This window comes from Schistocerca cancellata, chromosome 2 (genome assembly GCF_023864275.1).
Source record: "Schistocerca cancellata isolate TAMUIC-IGC-003103 chromosome 2, iqSchCanc2.1, whole genome shotgun sequence".
NCBI classification, from domain to species: Eukaryota; Metazoa; Arthropoda; class Insecta; order Orthoptera; family Acrididae; genus Schistocerca; species Schistocerca cancellata.
Window position 1 is genome coordinate 399941812 of NC_064627.1, and position 26427 is coordinate 399968238.

General features: G+C 41.1%; 1 protein-coding gene across 3 annotated transcripts in view; it reads left to right on the plus strand.

Annotated features, from left to right (window-relative positions):
• Positions 1-26427, plus strand: part of LOC126161832 (protein takeout-like) — a 181677-nt gene that overhangs the window by 128005 nt on the left and 27245 nt on the right. For all 3 annotated transcript variants that reach the window (XM_049917936.1, XM_049917937.1, XM_049917938.1), the window contains 3 exons: positions 5230-5365; positions 17449-17582; positions 22625-22774. In XM_049917936.1, coding sequence (XP_049773893.1) covers positions 5230-5365; positions 17449-17582; positions 22625-22774 — 420 coding nt within the window. The remainder of the gene's footprint in view (positions 1-5229; positions 5366-17448; positions 17583-22624; positions 22775-26427) is intronic.

A 26427-nucleotide genomic window follows, 5' to 3' on the forward strand; every position in this document is an offset into this window, starting at 1 on the left:
AATTATCTGTTTTATTTTCTCTTGTTTAGTATGACAGTGCACGTTGTGGACACACCAATTTACCAATTGCTGCCTGGCTTACCGGTATGAACTACATGTATTTTTCAGTTTCCTTTATTTCACTTGGGATCAGAACAAGTTCTTTTAAAGGTTCTAAATTTTTTATGTATAGTTTTTTTCCTTCTTTCATTGTCTGTTCAAAATAGGTGAGATGTGCGGCTGAAGCAGATCGTGAGTCTAAAAGTGCTCTGTGACTGTGTCTAGAAGTAATGACAAGATATATGTAACTGAATATTTTGTTGAAAATAGTGATGAAAGTATATTATTCTTTAATTTTTTAAGACAGTGGTGTTTTTCCTATTTTGTTTGATTTTTCTTGTCTCTTACTTAAATGGCACTAACGGTATATCGTTTTTCAGAAGAAATGCATTCTATAATTTTTTTTCCTCAGTACATTTCACTATACATTCTCGACTCAATGTGAATTTTATCATTCTCGCCACTTGGTTTAATGGGGTTTTATCTCTTAATTTAAATTATTTCTCTTTGCCAAACCTATAACTGCATCTATGTATTAATTAATGCCATATGTCACAACGCTACGAAACGTCTCGAAAGTCATTAATCGTAGTTTATACATTCTTCTTTAGACATTAATAATTTAATGGTTTTTATTGGAGCGTTGTGATTTTTCTTTTGTGTTTCTCCTCACTCATCTGTATAGAGAACAATGACATAAACCTTTCCAGAATGACTGATTTGTGAAACACTAAGCTCAGTTTTGTTTATTTCGTTATTTTACTCGTCTGGCTCCAAAGTTCTAGGGCCAAAGTCAAGAGAAAATCTCTTTAGTCATGGAACGAGGCAGACATTGAAAGTAACTTCAGAAAAGTTAGTAGCAAGCAAAATAAAATTTACATGAATCCTACGTAGACCACAGCTTGCTGAATATACACAGACGGTAAAAAATTGCAACACCAGGTAGCAGTTGTGTGTGATAAACAAAAGTTGGTAAGCGTGTTTCAACATCTAAAAGATGATGCCTGTTCAGATTTCGCACCAGTCGCATAAGTGTGACGCTAATAGTGCTACAATGAGGATGCAAATCAGTTTTGCTTTAAATACACTCTGCACCGGTCGTGAGGGTTAGTTAACTTTGAGATTGGATGTGATGAGTTTATGTTAGTCAAGAACGCCTTTAAGGTGACAATGATTCCTTGTTAACTCCTCACTGAGTTTGGGCGAGGTCATGTAGTAGGACTACGAGAAGCTGGATGATTCTTCTGAAATACTGCAGAGAGACTTGGCAGGAATGTAGCTATTGTACACGATTGCTGGCAGCGGTGGACACGAGAATGTACAGCCGCAGAAGACCTGGCTTTCGACGGCCACGTGGTGCTACCGAGAGGAGAGATTATCTTGTTCGGATTATGGCTGTGTCGCATCGTACTAGATTAGCAGCAGCAATTTCTTTGGCACCAAAGTAACACAATGAACCGTTACGAATCGTTTAGTTCAACGACCGCTCCGAATTAGACGGCTGTAGTGTGCGTTCCACCAAACCCAAACGACCATCATTTGTCACTTCAGTGGTGTCAAGCGAGAACTCATTGGAGGTCAGGGTGGAGGTCTGTTGTGTCTTGCGATGAAAGCTGCTTCTGCCTCTGTGTCAGTGATGGCCATGTGTTGGTTACAATGAGGCCAGTTCAGGGCTTTCAAACTCCTGCCTGTGTGCTAGACAAACTGCACCTGATCCTGGAGTTATGGTGTGGGACACGATTTAGTATGAAAGTAGCAAGCTCTTGGTTATCCCATACACACTGACTGCAAATTCGTACGTCAGTCTGGCCACTCACAAGTAGCATTCCAGATGGTGTTTTCCAACAGCATAATGCTCGCCCACATAGTACTATTGTAACTCGACATGCTCTACAGCGTGCCGACATGTTGCCTTGGCCTGATCGATAACCAGATCTGTCTCCAGTCGAGCACTGTATATTGATATGATCAACAACACAGGAATTTGCTTAAATTTTTTCCAGGGACTCACCGAGATGATAGAAGCAGTGAGGCAGTTCTTCAGTTTAGACTAGAAAGTACAAGGATTACTACTAAGATTTTTTAATTCGTGCTGTAGATTCTTGAAAATGGATGCAGCAGAGTACTATACACCTCTCCGAAAAAGTGTGATGAATGCGCGATCAAGATGCAGACTGTATTTCTGCCTAGTATTAATTGATTATTAAGTGCTAATTCTTCGGAATAAACTTATACCGTTACCAACAAACGACATCAAAGAAAATATATATTGAGCGACCAGTGTCAGATTCCCCAGACTCTTCAACAGCGATAGAAAAAACGTTAACGTTCGCGAACATACACGACACATTGCTCAAGCTGTCATTCTGAGATTATAAAATAACCTCTCTGCGAAAGGGAGGAAGCAAAGCTGAGCTCTTACATTGGTGTATTGATAAAAAGAGCAGCATTCTGTTTGTTAAGAAGATCCTGAACATGGGATTTCCAAGACAGCTTAGCATTTATCAGAACACCAAAGAATTTGGTTTTTTGAGACCTACTAATGAAACGGCTGTATTGAAGTGCAGTATTTGATACGTTGCATCTGTGAAAATCAACATCCTTCAGTACCAAGCAAGTGTCACCAGCAAAAAAAAAAAAAAAAAAAAAAAAAAAAAAAAAAAAAAAAAAAAAAAAAATATATATATATATATATATATATATATATATATACTCCTGGAATTTGAAATAAGAACACCGTGAATTCATTGTCCCAGGAAGGGGAAACTTTATTGACACAATTGACACATTCCTGGGGTCAGATACATCACATGATCACACTGACAGAACCACAGGCACATAGACACAGGCAACAGAGCATGCACAATGTCGGCACTAGTACAGTGTATATCCACCTTTCGCAGCAATGCAGGCTGCTATTCTTCCATGGAGACGATCGTAGAGATTCTGGATGTAGTCCTGTGGAACGGCTTGCCATGCCATTTCCACGTGGCGCCTCAGTTGGACCAGCGTTCGTGCTCGACGTGCAGACCGCGTGAGACGACGCTTCATCCAGTCCCAAACATGCTCAATGGGGGACAGATCCGGAGATCTTGCTGGCCAGGGTAGTTGACTTACACCTTCTAGAGCACGTTGGGTGGCACGGGATACATGCGGACGTGCATTGTCCTGTTGGAACAGCAAGTTCCCTTGCCGGTCTAGGAATGGTAGAACGATGGGTTCGATGACGGTTTGGATGTACCGTGCACTATTCAGTGTCCCCTCGACGATCACCAGTGGTGTACGGCCAGTGTAGGAGATCGCTCCCCACACCATGATGCCGGGTGTTCGGTCGTATGCAGTCCTGATTGTGGCGCTCACCTGCACGGCGCCCAACTCGCATACGACCATCATTGGAACCAAGGCAGAAGCGACTCTCATCGCTGAAGACGACACGTCTCCATTCGTCCCTCCATTCACGCCTGTCGCGACACCACTGGAGGCGGGCTGCACGATGTTGGGGCGTGAGCGGAAGACGGCCTAACGGTGTGCGGGACCGTAGCCCAGCTTCATGGAGACGGTTGCGAATGGTCCTCGCCGATACCCCAGGAGCAACAGTGTCCCTAATTTGCTGGGAAGTGGCGGTGCGGTCCCCTACGGCACTGCGTAGGATCCTACGGTCTTGGCGTGCATCCGTGCGTCGCTGCGGTCCGGTCCCAGGTCGACGGGCACGTGCACCTTCCGCCGACCACTGGCGACAACATCGATGTACTGTGGAGACCTCACGCCCCACGTGTTGAGTAATTCGGCGGTACGTCCACCCGGCCTCCCGCATGCCCACTATACGAACTCGCTCAAAGTCCGTCAACTGCACATACGGTTCACGTCCACGCTGTCGCGGCATGCTACCAGTGTTAAAGACTGCGATGGAGCTCCGTATGCCACGGCAAACTGGCTGACACTGACGGCGGCGGTGCACAAATGCTGCGCAGCTAGCGCCATTCGACGGCCAACACCGCGGTTCCTGGTGTGTCCGCTGTGCCGTGCGTGTGATCATTGCTTGTACAGCCCTCTCGCAGTGTCCGGAGCAAGTATGGTGGGTCTGACACACCGGTGTCAATGTGTTCTTTTTTCCATTTCCAGGAGTATATATATATATATATATATATATATATATATATATATATATATAAGAGTACTGGTGTCAGCGCTGGCACCTGTGGATCCTCCCTTTACCCCCTGATCACCAAAATCAGACGCTTTAGTTAAATCGAAGAAGATATCAAATATTCACAAAATTTTTGTTAATCCGTCCATTGCTTCACAAACAGAAGAGAATATAGCATCTTTCGTTGTTAAATCAATTCTAGCGCCAAATTTTACGTTTCAAAGCAAATTATGTTACCGAAATGATCGAATACTCTTATGTACACATCATTTTCTGAAGTATTTTTAGAATGTCTGCTTCTTATCTTATGGAGAAATCACACTCCTTTTGTGAACACGTCTTCAAAATTAAAATTTAGTGCATTGAACAGTCACAACTATACACATACAATCATTGTCAAATGTGTTTGTAATATTTTAAGGACTGATGAAGCGAACCTTACGGTTTTGAAATAAACTTATATTTTTTTCTGAAACTACTGACCTCTGTACACAGGAACATGATCTGTGTGCCACTTTTTGTAAGACATAGTATGTGGAAACTGTTACAACAATAGTTATGTGAACCACAGTTTTATTATTTTACATACAGGTAAACAGTTCACATGCTGATCTTTGTACTAGGTATGATTCTAATACCTCATGTTATAATGTAGTGGTTCCCGATGTCTCGTTCTTCTTTCATATATGCTGTTGTAGATGTGTCTTTATTTCAATAGTCGAGCTTCTGACGGCAGTTTAATTTTGTGTGTGTGTGTGTGTGTGTGTGTGTGTGTGTGTGCCTGTGTGTGTGTGGTTGGTGGGTGGAGGAGAAGCAAGGAAGGTAACGTGTCATTATCAGAGATGTATTTGAGGGATCGCTACGTCTTTGTAGCCACATGGGCGACAGAAACCCTGTTTGGAAAAACACAGTGCTGGTACAAAGTGAAATGAAATACAATTTACAATATTTCGTGTTGGGACTCAGTGGTCTGTCCATGCAGAGTGAAGATAAAGGCTGCAGCATATGCTTGCTGCTGAAACTGGTTATTCTTGTCCTGACAGGTGATCCCAGCATCAAACTGTTACCGCAGGATCCACTGGAAGTAACGGAAATAGTGGTGGACGAAAAAGGTCTGAAGTTCACCATGAGGGACGTGGTCATACGTGGAGAGGCAAAAGGAGGCCTGCAAGATGCAAGGTGCGGTAAGAACAGATAGAAACTAATATCTTGGATTATAAATATTTTCCTGCATGTGTAGTAATTTCTCTCAGAAACTTTTGCATCTCGTAAAAATCTAAAACAAAAACTATTTACCTTTTCAAGTATTGGACCAAAATTCAGAAACATTAAAAATAATACATACTACAGAATTATGACACAGGCAAATTTCTAAATTTCGTGTAAAAATGGCTTTCTTTAAACAGCTATTTCATGAAGTTGCTATGAGCTGAAATAACGTTCTGTTTAACAGGTGATCAAATCCTAGAAGTACGTAATGTGATTCCGGGGATATGAGTGTCAGACTGTTTCGACAGAAGGAATAATACGGGTAAACATCGAGCTTGGGCGAGATCATTACAGACGGAACACAGACCCTGACTGGACAGCAGTAACAGAACACTGTCCCTCGTTTCACGTTAACTAGCCCAGACATCAATACCAGTATGAATTACTTTTTAACTGCAAAGTCGTACCTATCAAGCCACTAATAGTTTACCATCTGAATGTTATTTATTCCACTAAAGTTTATCGCTCTGTCTACTTTTATACTTTACACGACTAAAAGTTCACCCATCAGATATTTCTAAAAAGAATACTGTACCGGATGACTACAGGAGAAGAATCGTGCCCTAGTGAAGTAGAAACCACATCCAGATCTAAAAACATTACAATGTTTTAGTATAACACATTTAAGAAATTTCATAAGCAAAAATCAGAGTCAAATATTAATAGAAATTTACGTATGGGTTGAAATAACAAAACTGCTGGTTAACTATTATATTAAAGAATGTAAGTCTATGTTACACTTCCAATTACGGCAATATTATTTAAAATATGCGGTATAACTACCAATAAATTGTAACGTTCTTTAAAAACAAAGTTAGCGTAACGTTCTTTTAAAATGAGAACTTTGGGATAGTTATTAAAATTATTATGCTTTGTATGGAATACACTGAATGATGGCGAGTGTGTACAAATATTTATATTGTCTTACCTCTAAAGCAGCAACGGTATAAAGCGATAGCTTCTGGTCACTCGCAAAAAAAAGTATGGTAGCTGCAACCTCAGCAGTATGCAATGCTGGCCATAATACTTTGAAATTCACATGTAATTCTTTTGGCTGATAAATGAAAACATTTAAGAAAAAGTAAACTTCTTTGAAAAACATGACCTGGACAGGAAGGCGGTACTGATTGTGGTGAATTACTAAGACTGACTTTTTAAAATTATATTGAAAGTTAAGTTTTTCGTTTCAATAACATGTGACAATTGAACATACATTGGTCAAAAAATAGATCACAGTTACTAATTGATTCACGAACAATGAGATTCATGCAGCAAGTTTTATCTAACCTCATTCAACCAGCATAAATGCAAATCATCAAATTACATGTAGCTCGTTTAACAAATCTTAGAAACATTACAAAATTGAAATATCTAACTAGCGTTTTTGTCAAATCATCTTACGAACATTCTGGGGTTACTCCACAACTGACAATTATCAGCCAACTCACTCATACTAACGTGCTGGTAAAACGAAAATTATAATTATTTAACATCTTTACCTTGCTTGTGACAAGACTTCTGCTAACATGTTCTCGTAATTCCTACGTTAATCTAACACTTGGTGGCTTCACTGAGCACACCACAAAAACAGCCTACTGCATACTATTTCACTCACAGGCAGCATGCACATGTACCTACAAGTGTAGACAGCTACCTAGAACTGTGCGCCCAGCGCTCTCTTACTCCAACACTACAATTTCAGACTAGAAGCAGTATCTTTGGCTCTGCGGTCATACACAGTCAGCGATTCGCATTATAAAGCCTGTCAGAGACATACATCGTTTATAATATAGTAGTTTCACTTTAGTTAACATTAATGTTATTATCGTATTGGAGTGCCATATGCAAGCGTGCACCAGTAGACTACACTTATCACGTCTGTTATTTCCAGTTCTTCACTGCTTCAAATTTATTATTTAACAGAATACAAAAATCGCTAACTTCTATTTGTTATTTAAGAAATTAATGTGAGTCACCTTGCACCAAAGTGGAAGCAACGGTGTAGTGATATGATCAGAAACTAATGTAAAGCCTCCCTTCACTATGGGAACGTATCCGAATGAAAAAGATTTATATGGTAATAGTCCTCTCAACTTGTCTATTGTGTTATTGTACGTTTGTATGAATTTGCTGGCATAGAAGAAAGAAAGAAAGTGAATGAGTCATTATAAATTGTTTTCAGATTCTAATAATTCAGCGTTGCTTCGCTGTGAATTTGACGGTGTCAATTTATTTGTCAGTACAAATACTTCTCTCTATGGCTGGTATGTTCAAAATTTACTGGAACCGTTTCAAGATTTTTCCTCTTACTGTTAACTTATTTAGCACATTATTAGAGCTAGTGCAGTGTTGAGTGCCGTAGTAATTAAATATTGTAATTAATACGATTGTCCTAAGGCATATCATCTATACGTAGAACTTCGTCTAAACGTTTGTCTGTGATAGCCTTATATTCAAACCAGTTAAGCAGTAATGAAACGTAAGTTGTTGATATTAATAATGACACAGCTGTACTGAAATGTAATTGTAAAAAAATAGATAAGATGAAATTTTGTCTTGCGAAATAGGCAAACCTAGGCTTACAACCTTCAAGAAACCTGCCCCTTCCAACACAATACCCTCACTTCGACGGAAATAGGTGAAAACAAATGGACAACGTGGTCCCCATATGAGTGTGGCTTGCAAGAGACTAAAGAGTCCGCCTGGAGGAAATGTAACAGCCGTCATACATTTCTCTCGGAGACACTCGATGTTAATGGACTACCAATCCCAACACAGACCTCCGAGGGGATTGAAACTGTAGTCCGCCTAAAATTACTTCATGCGTCCCAGCTGAGAGCCCTCAACGTCACGCCCGAACCGTTCACCGTTGCCAAACTGCCACAACAATTCGTCATTTCACTTCCAGTTTCTTGTCCCATATTCTTTTCAGTGTTTTTTGATCCCCAATCATGGTTGTGGCACTTTCATTTCGTATTTCATCACAAATGATAACCACACCAAAAACAACGCCCACACAGTTCACACACAGGGCTAACCAAACACCAGTGGATACTTCCGTACAAGACGCGAGTCAGCGTCACATACACAGTTATCATAATCACAGAAATCGGCTTACATTAGGTAAGCTTGCCACGATACGGCGTGGCCACGCCGTCAGAGGCGCCATGTCAGGGTTTGTGCGGCCCCTTCCGCCTGAGGTTCGTGTCCTCCTTAGAGCATGGCTGTGTGTGTTGTTTTTAGCATAAGTTAGTTAAGTAGTGTGTTAAGTCTAGGGACCGATGACCTCAGCAGCTTGGTCCCTTAGGAATTCAAACACATTCGAAAATTTTGGATATTGCTTGAAGTCGAATTTTTGAAGGCTGCAATTCATCGTTGCGACGGGAGCACTGCATTAGCAAGTACTGTAAAACTTACTCATCCTGTTCGTGTGGCTTAGCACAGTGGTTACCGTAGTGACCTCACATGCAGACGGTCGTGTCGTAGGTTCGAATCTTCTCAACTGTGACGATATTTTTTTTTTATTTCTACGTCTAACCAAATGAGATTGTCATTATTTTAAACATAGCTGCGTAACAGCAACGGTTCCACGTAATTAGATTGATTATTATTTATATCCAGTTAATAGTTTAAATATAATTTTTTATTTTTTATTCTTTGCCGATTCATTTTCATCATCATATTGACTTCATTTGGTGTTATTTTCCTTTCTGCCTTTTTTCTCCCTTTTTGAGTCTGCCTGTGTAGCCTGTAACGTGCAACCAAATGCCAACGTGGACTGCTCATTGGTCGGCAACACGGCAGCCCGTGTAGCTAGTATGAGGATAGTTTCAGGTAACCACTGCTAGCGAGAAATTACAGTTAGATTTTGACGCTCAGACAAAATTTTTTCTGCCTGGAGTTTGCTCGCAGAGATTCACTTAAATCACTGTGAATGAAGCTATCGTGATTTTATTTCTGACGCAGGTTGTTGACAGCCTTTTTCTGGGATACATTGCACATCACGATGTTATGGTTAGTTTACGACATGAGTTTAAATTTATGGCTACAAAACACGTTGTCTACCGCCGTTCGGTCATTGTTCACTTACTAGCTTTCGAGAGAGTATCTCACATTTCTCTCATATCTTGCGGCGCCGTTACGAACATTGTTTCGCATCTACATCTACATCTATACTCCGCGAGCCACCTTACGGTGTGTGGCGGAGGGTACTTATTGTACCACTATCTGATCCCCCCTTCCCTGTTCCATTCACGAATTGTGCGTGGGAAGAACGACTGCTTGTAAGTCTCCGTATTTGCTCTAATTTCTCGGATCTTTTCGTTGTGATCATTACGCGAGATATATGTGGGCGGTAGTAATATGTTGCCCATCTCTTCCCGGAATGTGCTCTCTCGTAATTTCGATAATAAACCTCTCCGTATTGCGTAACGCCTTTCTTGAAGTGTCCGCCACTGGAGCTTGTTCAGCATCTCCGTAACGCTCTCGCGCTGACTAAATGTCCCCATGACGAATCGCGCTGCTTTTCGCTGGATCATGTCTATCTCTTCTATTAATCCAACCTGGTAAGGGTCCCATACTGATGAGCAATACTCAAGAATCGGACGAACAAGCGTTTTGTAAGCTACTTCTTTCGTCGATGAGTCACATTTTCTTAGAATTCTTCCTATGAATCTCAACCTGGCGCCTGCTTTTCCCACTATTTGTTTTATGTGATCATTCCACTTCAGATCGCTCCGGATAGTAACTCCTAAGTATTTTACGGTCGTTACCGCTTCCAATGATTTACCACCTATGGCATAATCGTACTGGAATGGATTTCTGCCCCTATGTATGCGCATTATATTACATTTATCTACGTTTAGGGAAAGCTGCCAGCTGTCGCACCATGCATTAATCCTCTGCAGGTCTTCCTGGAGTACGTACGAGTCTTCTGATGTTGCTACTTTCTTGTAGACAACCGTGTCATCTGCAAATAGCCTCACGGAGCTACCGATGTTGTCAACTAAGTCATTTATGTATAATGTAAACAATAAAGGTCCTATCACGCTTCCTTGCGGTACTCCCGAAATTACCTCTACATCTGCAGATTTTGAACCGTTAAGAATGACATGTTGTGTTCTTTCTTCTAGGAAATCCTGAATCCAATCACAAACCTGGTCCGATATTCCGTAAGCTCGTATTTTTTTCATTAAACGTAAGTGCGGAACCGTATCAAATGCCTTCCTGAAGTCCAGGAATACGGCATCAATCTGCTCGCCAGTGTCTACGGCACTGTGAATTTCTTGGGCAAATAGGGCGAGCTGAGTTTCACATGATCTCTGTTTGCGGAATCCATGTTGGTTATGATGAAGGAGATTTGTATTATCTAAGAACGTCATAATACGAGAACACAAAACATGTTCCATTATTCTACAACAGATTGACGTAAGCGAAATAGGCCTATAATTATTCGCATCTGATTTATGACCCTTCTTGAAAATGGGAACGACCTGCGCTTTCTTCCAGTCGCTAGGTACTTTACGTTCTTCCAGCGATCTACGATAAATTGCTGATAGAAAGGGGGCAAGTTCTTTAGCATAATCACTGTAGAATCTTAAGGGTATCTCGTCTGGTCCGGATGCTTTTCCGCTACTAAGTGATAGCAGTTGTTTTTCAATTCCGATATCGTTTATTTCAATATTTTCCATTTTGGCGTCCGTGCGACGGCTGAAGTCAGGGACCGTGTTACGATTTTCCGCAGTGAAACAGTTTCGGAACACTGAATTCAGTATTTCTGCCTTTCTTCGGTCGTCCTCTGTTTCGGTGCCATCGTGGTCAACGAGTGACTGAATAGGGGATTTAGATCCGCTTACCGATTTTACATATGACCAAAACTTTTTAGGGTTCTTCTTTAGATTGTTTGCCAATGTTTTATGTTCGAATTCGTTGAATGCTTCTCTCATTGCTCTCTTTACGCTCTTTTTCGCTTCGTTCAGCTTTTCCTTATCAGCTATGATTCGACTACTCTTAAACCTATGATGAAGCTTTCTTTGTTTCCGTATTACCTTTCGTACATGATTGTTATACCACGGTGGATCTTTCCCCTCGCTTTGGACCTTAGTCGGTACGAACTTATCTAAGGCGTACTGGACGATGTTTCTGAATTTTTTCCATTTTTGTTCCACATCCTCTTCCTCAGAAATGAACGTTTGATGGTGGTCACTCAGATATTCTGCGATTTGTGCCCTATCACTCTTGTTAAGCAAATATATTTTCCTTCCTTTCTTGGCATTTCTTATTACACTTGTAGTCATTGATGCAACCACTGACTTATGATCACTGATACCCTCTTCTACATTCACGGAGTCGAAAAGTTCCGGTCTATTTGTTGCTATGAGGTCTAAAACGTTAGCTTCACGAGTTGGTTCTCTAACTATCTGCTCGAAGTAATTCTCGGACAAGGCAGTCAGGATAATGTCACAAGAGTCTCTGTCCCTGGCTCCAGTTCTGATTGTGTGACTATCCCATTCTATACCTGGTAGATTGAAGTCTCCCCCTATTACAATAGTATGATCACGAAACTTCTTCACGACGTTCTGCAGGTTCTCTCTGAGGCGCTCAACTACTACGGTTGCTGATGCAGGTGGTCTATAGAAGCATCCGACTATCATATCTGACCCACCTTTGATACTTAGCTTAACCCAGATTATTTCACATTCGCATTCGCTAATAACTTCACTGGATATTATTGAATTCTTTACTGCTATAAATACTCCTCCACCATTGGCGTTTATCCTATCCTTGCGGTATATATTCCATTCTGTGTCTAGGATTTCGTTACTGTTCACTTCCGGTTTTAACCAACTTTCCGTTCCTAATACTATATGCGCACTATTTCCTTCAATAAGAGATACTAATTCAGGAACCTTGCCCTGGATACTCCTGCAGTTTACCAATATTACGTTAACAGCAAGTGACTCGCCCACGTACGCGCGCACACTCCCGCGCGCATGTGTGTGTGTGTGTGTGTGTGTGTGTGTGTGTGTCACCTATAACCGAGCGGTAGCCGTCAGCCGATGTGGCAACATCATAGCGGCAAGTGACAGACAACTACTGTATCAAGTAATTTTAATGGGACTATAGTGTTGGGATGTGTCCATGGTGAATAACACTCCTCGCCTCTCACCCTGAACACAACCTTACAAAACAAATTATAACGTAAGGCCCCATTTGAACGATCGGCTCTCGTCCCTGAAATGACTACTCGAGACAAGTTCGTTTACTGCAGCGCTCCTGGTGTTTTATTTCTGTACTGAGTCTCGTTTGTTTTGAGTGGTCATCTTCGTTTTCACGTCAGCTCCAAAATTGCCGGTATTGTTTGAGCCAACTGCTGTGCAGTTTGGCATCTGAATGGTGAAAGTGAAGCTATAAGAGACTATCCGTTTTACGAAAAAACCGAGATATAGTTACAAAATGGAGGAAGAAGCCATGATAATGGAGTTTATTGTTGACCAAAGCAAAATTCATAGTGGATGATCTTGTTAAAGGTAATGTAGTAAAACATTCTTACTCCTGACCTCTGAAAGAATAGGAAGCGTCTTATCCAAACATTTCAGGACATATACAGTTATTTGCTTGAGAAAATATGTACTTGCAAACACATGAAACACTATGTCGAATTCAGTAAATAGTGCCTTTTTCCTTTATCCTTTCTATCTTGTTTTCTCGCTGAATGCCAAGTGACAAAGAAAATTATTTTTCTTATCGAATAATTCTGACTCTTTTGCTATTGAAATAATTTTCATTAAATCACGTTTATCTAATTAAATTCTTGTTTATGCATAGTGTAAATTTTTCTTTGTAAAACGTAAAATCTTTTTACTTTCAAATATTTCGTCTCTCTTTTAGGAGAACACCATTACGAAAAAATGCCCGGATCTTGTGTAGCTTTTCAATGCGCCTTAAAAACAAAGTAAGCAACACAATAAAGATTAAGGAGACACGAAAGCACAATTACAATATGTACTGCAAGATTGTTTCCTCATCTAACTCACCAAAATTTTGAGGCTGCAATGAATAAACTATCTTCACATTTATCGGAATAAATCTCAGGTGAAATAATGACTCTGTAATTTCATTCTTGTGTTACGTCCTTAGCACTGAGTTACACAAACCTGGGAGCAGGCCCACATTGAGCACCATATGAAATGCAGCTTGAGTGCGAGAAGGGGAAGAAAATTGTTTCATGGTCCTAGAAGAACATCGAGTAAAAACACTTACAAGAGGACTGCTTACTCTCTCATAAAGTACTCCTTTTTTCTCGTACAGATATATTTCATCTTAGACCAACAATCAGATTAGGAAATTTACTTTTCTTGTGACCAACAACCTGCTTTCTAATATTGACAGAGGCTTACCAGCACGCCTACCTGTAACAACACATGCAAAAGAAACGTTACGGATGACAACTATTCAGATATAGAGTAAATACTGGTTGCAGCATGAAACTTCAAACTCCTAAGCATAACATGTAAGCAAATAAATTTTCCAGCTGCATATATTATTCCAGGTATTCGGAAAAAATATGTGTATTTCTAAAATGTGAGAGACAGTTACGAGTAAGGAGAAATTTTGAGACTTTGAAAAGCATGTACAGAAGTGTCAGGTGGTAAATTCTATGCAGACGAATGATAAATAGACGCTTTCGAAGTAGGATCAACAACAGAACTCCATTCTATCAAAGGCATTTACAAATGAATTCTCACTGCAAAATACATTTTCCTTCTGGTACTTTAATCTTAATAATAGGTTTGTTTATAAATAACTCTACTACTAGTCACGATTTTCTTTATTTTGAGCACGACGCGTTTCGGGAAAAAATTCCCACTTTCAAGTGGGTTTTTTGTGTTTGTTATGCCATTTCTATGTGATGTTGTCGATGTGTGAGAGCCTGCTTCACTTCATTGACTTTAGTGCTATATATACGCGATTTTTACTTGGTTTTCGATCTTTCTGTGAAGTTAGTGACGAAATTTAGAAGAATTTTTACTTACAGTTTCCTTCTGGTCCATTTGTGCAGAGTCTCACACGTACCTAACATCACATACAACTTGTTGTAGACTTTTAAAATGTTTTCTATGTTTAAATGTTAGGAAACTGTAAGTACAAATTATTCTAAATTTCGCCACTAACTTCACAAAAAAAAATCGACAACCAACTAAAAATCGCGTGTTTTCTTATACATATTGCAGTAAATTCAACTAAATGAAGCAGTCTCTCACACATCGATATCACATAAAAAGAACGCAGTTGAAAATGGGAATTATTTCCCGAAACGCGTCGTGCGAAAAAATAAGGAAAATCGTGATTGGTAGCAAATGAGTTATTTATTAACAAACATATTGTTTTCACAGTCGCAGGCTTTCAGAACCATTTATAATGGATCAAATCTGAAACCTTAGTCTTGTTCGCAGTACCCTTGAGAGCAGCTTCTAGACCTTCTATGTAATGCTAACCTCGTGTATATTAAATACTGTAATGTCATTGTTGTTGTTGTGGTCCTCAGTCCTGAGACTGGTTTGATGCAGCTCTCAAAGCTGCATGCCCTCGGGAAAAATGTTATGTCATAGCAGCTGAAATCAACTTTTTAGAAATCTATGAAAAGGCGGGGCGGTCTTCTACACAACCAAATCGTCTGACTGTTGCCTGTCACAGCACTCATCTCGAAGACTAATACTTCATGACGCAATAGATATGACTGTTCTCTTTGCTGTCGATTATGTCCAACAAGACAGACACTTCTCATGTCTGTAATCTTACGTACACGACGGCTATTTCATCAAGTTTCAGTTTTGATGCACAACCAACGTCAGAACTTCTACGGGAATCAGAAACCTGCGACAAGGAGTGTAATGGACCGAGTTCGTTGCCGTACGGCAAGCGGGAAGTCGGGAATTTGGGCCTGACGGATGGCTGAGGCGGCTAAGTTAGTCGTTCCAGAGAAGTAGAGCATCCGACTTGGAGTCCCGGTCCGCCACAAATTTTCAGCTCTCACCATTGCATAGCCGCAATGTCCTGTGCGTCTGGAAGTCGTATATTCTCTTTCCTATCCCTTTCCCATCAACTTTCCTTTACTTTCACCCGAATTATTCACTTAATGATTCTATACACAAAGGTGACAAAAGTTATTATATACCTCCTTTTGCCCCCCTAGTGCAGCTACTCTACGTGGCGTGGGCTCAACAAGACGGTGGAAGTCACCTGCGGAAATATTGAAACATGCAGCTTCTATAGTCGTCCATAATTGCGAAAGTGTTGCCGGTGCATGATTTTGAGGACGAACAGACCTCTCGATGATGCTCCATAAATGTTGGATGGAATTCATGTCGAGCGATTTGGGTGGCCATGCCATTCGCTTGTATTCTGCAGAATATTCTTGCAGCGAATCACTGACAATTCCTTCGTTATTGAGGAACATGAAATCCACGAAAGGCTGCAAATACTCTCCGAGTAGCCGAACATAACCATCACCTGGCAATAATCGGTTCAGTTGGACCGGAGGACCATGTATACACAGACCACACTATTATGGAGCCACCGCCAACTTGCACAGTGCCCTGTTGACAACTTGGGTCCATGGCTTCGTGGGGTCTGCACCATACTGGAACTCTACCATCATCTCTTATAAACTGAAATGGGGACTCATCTGACCAGGCCACGGTTTTCTAGTCATCTATGGTCCAACCGATACGGTCACGTCTCCAATAGAGGCGCTGCAGGCGACGTGTTGTTAGCAAAGGCACTCGCGTCGGTCGTCTGCTGCCATAGACCATTAATGCCAGACTTCACTTCGCTGTCCTAACGGATACATCCATCGTCCATCCCATATTGATTTCTGCACAGTTGGTTGTCTGTTAGCACTGAAAACTCTATGCAGACGTCGCTGCTGTAGGTCGCTGAACGAAAGCCACCGACCGCTGCGTTGCCCGCGGTGCGAGGTAATGTCTGAGATTTGGTAGTCTGATTACATTCTTGACACAATGGTTTACGTAATATTGAATTCAATAACGATTGATGGTCGAAGTAGAGAGGATATAAAATGTAGACTGGCAATGGCAAGGAAAGCGTTTCTGAAGAAGAGAAATTTGTTAACATCGAGTATAGATTTAAGTGTCAGGAAGTCATTTCTGAAAGTATTTGTATGGAGTGTAGCCATGTATGGAAGTGAAACATGGACGATAAATAGTTTAGACAAGAAGAGAATAGAAGCTTTCGAAATGTGGTGCTACAGAAGAATGCTGAAGATTAGATGGGTAGATCACATAACTAATGAGGAAGTATTGAATAGAATTGGGGAGAAGAGAAGTTTGTGGCACAACTTGACCAGAAGAAGGGATCGGTTGGTAGGACATGTTCTGAGGCATCAAGGAATCACCAATTTAGTATTGGAGGGCACCGTGGCGGGTAAAAATCGTAGAGGGAGACCAAGAGATGAATACACTAAGCAGATTCAGAAGGATGTATGCTGCAGTAGGTACTGGGAGATGAAGAGGCTTGCACAGGATAGAGTAGCATGGAGAGCTGCATCAAACCAGTCTCAGGACTGAAGACCACAACAACAACAACGATTTGGGAAATAAAATGTCCCATGCGTCTAGCTCCAACTACCATTCCGCGCTCAAAGTCTATGAATCCCGTAGTGCGGCCATAATCACGTCGTAAACCTATTAGCACGAATCACCTGAGCGCAAATGGCAACTCCGCCAATGCACAGCCTTTTTATGCCTTGTGTACGCGATACTACCACTATCTCTATATGTTCATAACGCTATCCGATGACTTGTCACCTCTGTGTATTGACTACGAAGGAAGATCGCAAAATATTACTGTGATAAATCTGTCTACAGACATTAATGAATTAAGAGAGTGTTTGCCTGGGTCTGTTAATGTAGTGAGTTTGGAAGCACGTCCGTTACTGATCGCGGGATCTACCATTGCGCGGTGTGTTGCAGGTCGTTTCCGAGCGAGAGACGCCTTGAGCTGGACGTGTGGTTCCCCGTGCTGGACATGAGCTTCAAGTACAACGTGTCCGGCAAGGTGCTGGTGCTGCCACTGGACGGAGCGGGTACGGGCACAATGAAACTCGGTGAGTGGCGCCGTAGGCTCTTGTAACGCAGGCGTTCATACTGAACACATTAATACCCCAAAAGCAAGTCCGACACGGCACTGAAAAGTCCAACTAGTATGTACTGTTTGCCTCAAAACTGAAAGAACCTCAAGGAAGTTACCGAATGCGCCTACTGTGTTTGAGGCGATGGCGCTGTGGTTGTGTTCGGAGGGGTAAGGTGCTGATGCATGTTAAATAACATTTTACTTAATTGTAATGTGAGCCAATTTTTATTTTCTCTTTTGTTTTAACAATGTCAAAACAACAAATTTCCTCCAAAATTAAAACTAAACTGTCCAAGATGTTCAAGTATTAAAACTTCATAGATTAACCCAGAGACGAATCTCATCACAAGGATATGGTCAGGCATTCGTATACGGGTATGATCTAGCTTCCGTCCTTTACATTCACACAGGGACAATAAAAGCATAATTTAAAAACACTTTAGAGACAAGAAACAATTTTATATATATCCTCGCCTTTAGTTACTTTTCCAGTTACATGAAAACGAAGAACTTAACCAAGTGTAGACAGAAATTTCTTTCACCGATACAAGACAAGTACAGCAAACTAAGACTTCATCTCCAATATTTACCCTAACGACTATGCAAGTTTTATATAAAATAATGATTACCGAAATTTCACAGTATGCACTTTACACACTTTTACAATTTACACTGTCACATGCAGTTCCACGCGCCTCTGGTCTGGTTAGCCATGAGCCCAATCTTTCGCTTCTCGAAGCGTCGAATAGGGCGAGCATACCTTCTCCATTACCATCAAACGATAGCAACCAAATAAATTCAGAGGCTATGGGTAGGGTACGTAAGATCCAACCTTAAATAGAGACGGCAGCCATTACACATCAGTACTCAAAAACCTTTTAGCTCAACAGAGTCAACAGAAATGGTCGAAACCAAAACATTCTCCGCAGTAAACTTGAACCAGTTACCAATTACCTACCACTTACGGCAGTTCACAAACTATGTACATAAAAAAAAGGCAATGCCCTGACTGACTGAGCCATCATAGCCCACCCCAAAACGCTAAGGATACAAACTTGACAATTGGAGAGGATCTATATCTTATACTGTAGGCGTCGTTTAAGAAGGTATTTTTCTAAATTACATGCCTAAGAGGGTGAAACAGGCGATAAAACTTTTTTTTTTTCAAAATATGTCGGTGTTAAGTCGGTTTTGAAGCTACAGCTACGAAAATTTGTGCCTGGTCTCTGGGTCAGAATAAAGAAAGACATTTCAGCATTTTTGGAATTTTAACTTCGCTGGAGCGAAATAATGAGAGGATTTTTCTTAAAACAATGCATTATGAAAGAACTACTAAGGTATTTCTAAACCTACATCTGTGCAAATTGTTATTTGGCTTGTCGGTTATAAATAAAAAACACGTCTATCATTGTTTTTGGAAATTCAACCGCTGAGGAGGTGACATAAGGGACGAAAAGTTTTAAGAAGATATTTCACTATATCAAAAAATTTTTAAAGCTGAATCTATGAAAAGAGGTATTTACTTCTGGGTCAGACATGAAGAACTATCACAATAACAAAAAGGCGGGATTTACGAAAACCTTGGACTCTAAAACCCAGAATTGAGCAGAAGTACATTCGGGGAAGCCCGTGCTTCTAAGGCCTTAATTAGCTAGAAATATTTAGAAGGTGTTTTAATGTGTGAACAAATTAAAAAATTGATTAAAAAAACAGGCCATACAGTGTAAGCAAGTGAAGCCGCGTGTGTTAAGCTAGTTTTTTAATAATTAAGCTTTTAGTGACTTTGATCAAAATAGCTCAAGAGCACACTTCCGCAGAAAATGATTAAAGAACAACATTGAGTATAACAGAAAATTAGTATTGCCAAGACAGGAACAGCCGGCCGCGGTGGTCTAGCGGTTCTAGGCGCTCAGTCCGGAACCGCGCGACTGCTACGGTCGCAGGTTCGAATCCTGCCTCGGGCATGGATATGTGTGATGTCCTTAGGTTGGTTAGGTTTAAGTAGTTCTAAGTTCTAGGGGACTGATGACCACCTATGTTGAGTCCCATAGTGCTCAGAGCCATTTCAACCAAGTCAGGAACACAGGTGGGAAGATGATTTTAAAAAACAAACGTAACCAAACGGCACCGCACAGCAGGTCTCAGGCCCTTATCAAACAGAAATGAATGCACTCTGATAACTATAACAACCGCCCCCGTACCTCTACCTTAAACCTGTAACACACGTAATACGCAGTTCCGGTGAACTTATATTATCGCTAATTTTATGCGAAATATTTATTACCCAAAGGTTATGAGAGATCTTAATGGAAGAGCACTTTACTAATACGACACACTAGCCAGTAATCAACTTCGTAAATGCATGCATAAAACAGCAAACAACCATCGACGATTCTCCACACAAGATGTATCCTCCCATCTGAACCTAAGGTTCAAAGCGTTCACCGTTACATAAAACTAACTTACGAAATGATATCCGGCGCCCAAGACCACACCATTCAACTGAAGCCGCCGTGACGGCTAAGAGTTCAGCACCACTAGGCAATGGGTAAAACTGGCATCTTAATTTTGCTGACACTCACTTGCCAGCCTTAGAAAGAAAAGCAGAGCCTAACAACACCTCTAAATTAGGAAACCAGCCTGATTTACTAGCACCGTTTCTCTTAAACACACAAAGACCGATATAGTTACACAAATGACTTCAGCTCTATCTTCATCAAGTACACCGAGCACAGGCCCTAACTACTAAAGCCGTAACGTAATTGAGCTGCATACAGTCAGACCCAAAACATCAGGCATGCTCTTGCACGAACATATGTAGCTTGAATTTCCGGTATTCTTACGGTATTCTCGATATTGAGCGGAGTGCAGATTCCCAAAAGGCCCTCTATGCGATTACGGCGTCACGTGTGAACCCCATCCGCCCACTGGCCCCGGCCGCTCTGACGTCTTGAAGCAGCACCGCCGCCTTCCTTGCCGAACCTGGCCTGCCCCGTGTCAACACGGTCCTGCGGCACACTCCGCCCACAAGCCACGTCAACTACCGAACTGACGAAAATAAATGGCAGGACCAAATAATAATGCAACTACAGTAATAAATTTTGGGAAAGACATATGTCTACGTATCATATTTAAGTCATTAACATTGCATTATCGCAGTTTAATGTAAGCATGAGATAAGCCATTCCAAATGTGAAATACTGGTGCATTAATAACCAGTGTAACCGGCAGAATGTTGAATGCAAGCATGCAAACGTGCATGCATTGTGTTGTACATGTGCCGAATGTCGGTTTGTAGAATGGAGTTCCATGTCTCTTGGTGGATGACACTGGAGTTGTGGTCCGATAATGTCCCATATATGTTCTAGTGGAGACAGATCTGGTGATGAAACATGGCGAAAAATGTTGACACTCGTTAGAGCATGTTGGGTTCCAACAGCGACATGTGGGTGAGCGTTATCCTGCTGGAAAACACTTCATGGAATGCTGTTCATGTTCAAAAAATATTCAAATGTGTGTGAAATCTTATGGTACTTAACTGCTAAGGTCATCAGTCGCTAAGCTTACACACTACTTAACCTAAATTATCCTAAAGAGAAACACACACACTCATGCCCGAGGGATGACTCGAACCTCCGCCGGGACCAGCCGCACAGCCCATGACTGCAGCGCCCTAGACCGCTCGGCTAATCCCGCGCGGCTGCTGTTCATGAATGGCAGCACAACAGGCCGAATTACAAGACTGACATACAAATTTGCAGTCAGGATGCGTGGGATAATCACGGAGTGCTCCTGCTGTCATGAGAAGTCGCACCCCAGGTCATGACTCCAGGTGTAGGTCCAGTGTCTCTAGCACGCAGACACGTTGCTTCTAGATCCTGTACTGGTCTCCTTCTAACCAACACACTGCCATCACTGGCACCGTCACAGAACCAGCTTTCATCAGAAGAAACAACAGACCTCCATGCTGTCCTTCAAAAAGTTTTATCTTGACTCCATTGAACGCAAATGGCGGTGGTTTGGGGTCAATGGAATGCAGGCTAAAGGGCGTCTGTCTCGGAGCTGTCTTGAAGTAATCTATTTGTAACAGTTCGTTGTGGCACTGTGGTGCCTCCGTGAAAGTACTATAAGGATCAGTGACGAATACAGCTGTTCCCTCTCGAGGGGGCTGGGGTGGGGGGGTGGGGGGGGGGTGGATATTACGCCTGATGGGTGGGACGGAATGTTATAGGCTTCAAATTTGAGCGATAATAAAACTTAAAAATAGCAGTTGGAATAGTATGTAAAAACTTATTTTAATCTCAGTTATTTAAATAAATTTTGTGTAAGTACTAAGCAGGGATAACATTACGAGAATCAATAAAATAATACTATTAAGTGCAAAACTTAAATTTACAGCATAACTGTTGATAACATCATCAGAGAAGGTACTATGAGTTCGTCGTACCATTCTGTTGATACCTTCACACAAACTGAAGCGTATCCTGACACAGCCTATTTGTTAATTTTGGCCGGCCAGTGTGGTCGAGCGGTTCTAGGCGCTTCAGTCTGGAAACGCGCGACCACTACGGTCGCAGGTTCGAATCCTGCCTCGGGCGTGGATGTGTGTGATGTCCTTAGGTTAGTTAGGTTTAAGCAGTTCTAAGTTCTAGGGGACTGATGACCTCAGATGTTAAGTCCCATAGTGCTCAGAGCCATTTGAACCATTTGAACCAAGCTGTGTCACTTCTCTTACGCTTTGAGTATTCTAGTATAAATTTCACAGTTTTGTTTATTGTTGTGTTCCTTTCCTTATGTGTGGACTGAGTGTTGTACTACTCTCTGATTTTACATCTTGCTAGCCATTATTTTACGTCTCCCTACATATTTGACCAACTCCGTCACCTCCAGTGCCTACACATGTGCGTTCTACATAAAGAACAGAATGTTACTCCTGGTTCATTTTACCTTTAGCTTTATACAATAACATTATAATCATAATATAATGTCTGATTCATATTTTCCTTTTTCTTCCAGAAAACGTGACTATCCACTACAAAATAAACTACGAACCTTACAGAAATGGTGACACTGACTACATAAAAGCAACAGTAGCACAATCCAGAGGTGAAATTGGTCACATGGCACTTAACCTGCAGAATCTGTTCAATGGTGACAAGTTTCTTGGTGAGTGATCGGAAAGTATATAAGTAATAACATATGTAATGAACTTTTTGTTAGAAAAACCTGCCTGTCATCAGCCATATGCGGAATCGCGTTAACTAAACTACATATTTGGAAGGTCTTCTAACCTGAACAACTGAAATTGAGTTAATTAATATTTGAACTGTGATGCATGATTGTTTCATGTCGGGGCGTCTACAGTGGTTTAATTCTTATATAAGAAAGTTTCTTTAGCTGACAAATTCTCCGTAAGTGCCAATAATGTATGGAGTTTCAACAGCTTAGCCAAATTAATAATTTACTGGCAGATTTTCGTGTTCTGGAGAAACAAGCCTCATTTCCTTACCTAAATACATCAGAAGATTTTAAAACTGGAACTGAAGGTATTACTAAAAGAAAATGCAAAGTTTTTATTTTTATTTATTTATTTATTTATTTATTTGCCAGTTTTCTGGCTGGTTTGATGCAGAATCTCCTCACCTGCGCCAACTTACTGAACTCAGTAGTGCCTGCACGTAACATACTCAGTTATTTGTTGGAAATACGATAAGCTCTGCCTCCCTCTACAGCTTTTATACTTTGTAACTTCCTCAAGCACCACTGAAGTTATTCCTTGATGTCTTAACACACTTTCTATAATCCCGTGCCTTCTTCTCATCAACGATTTTCGCATGTTCCTCTCTTCGCCTGTTCTAAGTTGGCCTCATTTTTTAACAATCCATCTATTTTTCAGCATCCTTCTGTAGCACCATATCTCAAATGCATAGATTTTCTTATGCATTGTTTTCCCAAAGTCCGTGATTCCCTTTCAACAATGCTGTGCTCCAAACGTTAGTTCAGAAACTGAAGCGGATGTCTGTTACTAGTACACTTCCTTTGTTCAGCAATGTCTGTGGTAGTGTGCTAGTCCACGTTTTATGTCCTTCTTGATTCTTCCTTGTAAGGTTATGTTGCTTCCAAGGCAGCAAAATTCCTTTACTTCATCCACTTCATAGTTACCATCTTCGATCTTAAGTTCATCGCTTATTTCATTTCCGCTACTACTCATCGCTTTCGTTTTTCATCAGTTTACGTACACTTAAACCAATGTGTCTGCTCTTTAGACCGTTCATCCCATTCAACAGATTCTGCAATTATTTCTCACTTTCTCTGAAAATAGCAATTTCATGATTGAATCTTATCATTGATATACTTTGATCCAGAATTTTAATTCCAGTTCTGGATCTTGAAGAAAATAAATACCGACAGCCGTAATTTCATGAATTGTTTTGAGTACCAGTTTCGGTGCCTTATGGCATTATCTTCAGGCTCCTCAAAGCGTAACTAATTATGTATCTAAGCGTCTGTTCTATTACAGGTATCACCAGTTTCAACTTCCTTCCTTCTTCCTTCAATTCAAAAATTTCTTCAGTTATTGAAGATTACGTTGCTGTTATCTTCCTTGTAACTATTTTGTCTGTCCAACTTCTGTGACTGCCCATTTTAGAGATTTCTAATCTTCAACTGAAATGACTGTCGCGGTATACCTTATCACAGAATCTACAGCCAAGAGACCTTCAAAAGCTTTAATCTATACTCACTACTTCAGTAATGTAATTACCTCCACACTGATTGCTTCGGACGATCCTCTTAAACTTCAGTATACTTTTCTTCACTGCCATTATATGATCTGATCTATATCTGCTCCAGGGAACGCCTTACAATCCAATATCTGATTTTGGAACCTGCGACTGACCATAACGTAATCCAGCTGCTATTTTCTGGGCTCCAGATATTTTCCAAGTATATCTATTCCTCTTGTGATTTTGAATAGTATACTCACTATGAATAACTGCAATCTATTGCAGAACTCAATTACTCTTTCTAATCTCTCGTTCCTACAAGGGAGCACGTATTCTCCAGTAATCCAGTCTTCTGTTCCACACGTACTAAAGCGTTCCAGTCACTCATGATTGTTAGATTTTCAATTCCTTTTACTTGCTGTATTATCTTTAAAGTGTACTTCAGTAAATTATCAGTTACATACTATATGGAAATGTCGAAAAGAGTTAGAAAGAATAGAGGTCTATTGGTATACACAAGGAGAAAGAAGACCTTTCAGCTGGGCCAGGTCTTGATAAGAATGCTTACTCCAGCAAGTGATCAAATGGACAGTAAAGATAAAAAGGGAGGGAGGAGGAAAGAAATACCATCTAAAGGACAGTGTCAGAGAAGAAAGCGATAACTAAGTGGAATTGAAGATAACAGCGCAAGACACAAAGGGATGCCTGAACCTGCTGCATTTAAGAAGAACTACTGACGATGATGATGACGATGAGATTATATCTGTTCATCACAGCTCCTGCGTATGTTTCTAGAGATAGATTTCATTTGATACTATATTACTTAGCTTCCTCAAATTATATTAACAGATATAATGCATTTAACTCCCTTTGATTCTAAGTTTCTCTACACGCTCTTGGACTTTGAAATCATAACGAAGTTTTTAATATTTCCAACACAGCTGCTAAAATTCTTGTTACATAGAACTACAAATGTCACTGATACAAATTTGTTGTAATAGTTGTACACTGTTCCACTCTGCCAAGCTATTGTGAGGTAATGTTAAAAAGTTTTGGTCTAACAGGAACAATCAGAAACACTACAGCAATCATATCCTGACAAAGAAATCTTTCAGCTTGAATTACATAGTAACTTTTAATGGAATGCGAACTAAATTAAATGTACAGAATTAAGACATGCAATATAACTGAGCGTGATGATGGAAGTAAGGCAGCAGTTGCCGACCGAGACAGACGCAGCAACAGGGAAGTAACTGTTTTTGTGTCATTTACGAGTTCCTAACCAGGAGCGAATTTTATTATACCATCTGGGTGCTTTAATAGTTTAGTTTCTTGAGTGTCTGCGTGTAAGTTTAATATCTAATAGCCACAGTTCTTGCGTTTTCATTTGCGTCAGAAAGTAAACCGATTTTGTGACATATTAAAAGTTCCTAATCAGGGGCAAATTATTTAGTTTCATTAGAGTGCTTCGGTAGTTAGGTTTTTGAATATCTGCGTATTACTAGACACAGTTTGTGCGTTTTCGTCAGGGTCTACAGTAGATTTGCGCAGCACGTGCCGATAGTCCGTTTATCTGAGTAGTTCAGTTTTCCACTGTCTTTAGTAATGACAGCTGATGCGAGCGGAGTTGGTGACACTTCGCTCTCAGCTTCAGGCTGTGATGGCTACGGTTACACAGCTTGAGGTTGCAGTGGATGGGCGCCACTGTTGTGGGCCGGCGTGGGGATCCAACCGACGTCCAGCACGTCAGAGTCCTCCGATCGGTCCTCACCGGTGGCAAACCCAGTTAACTGCTCGCACTGAGGCTGACCTCATCACCAGTGGTCGAGTGGGAGGTCGCCTCGTGGCGAAGCAGGCGGCGAAAGACTTCCCAGGCGGCCGCACGTAAGGCCTTTCCGAGTTGTCTGACAAACAGGTTCCAGGTGCTGTCAGTGGCTGACACAGTCGCTGTGCCGGATGCTGTCGCCTGTCCTCTATCAGAGGAAACCACTCAGCCTGCAAAATCCGGGCAATTGCAGAGAGTGGGATTATTGGTAGTTGGGAGCTCCAACGTTAGGCGCGTTATGGGGCCCCATAGGGACTTGGCAGACAAGG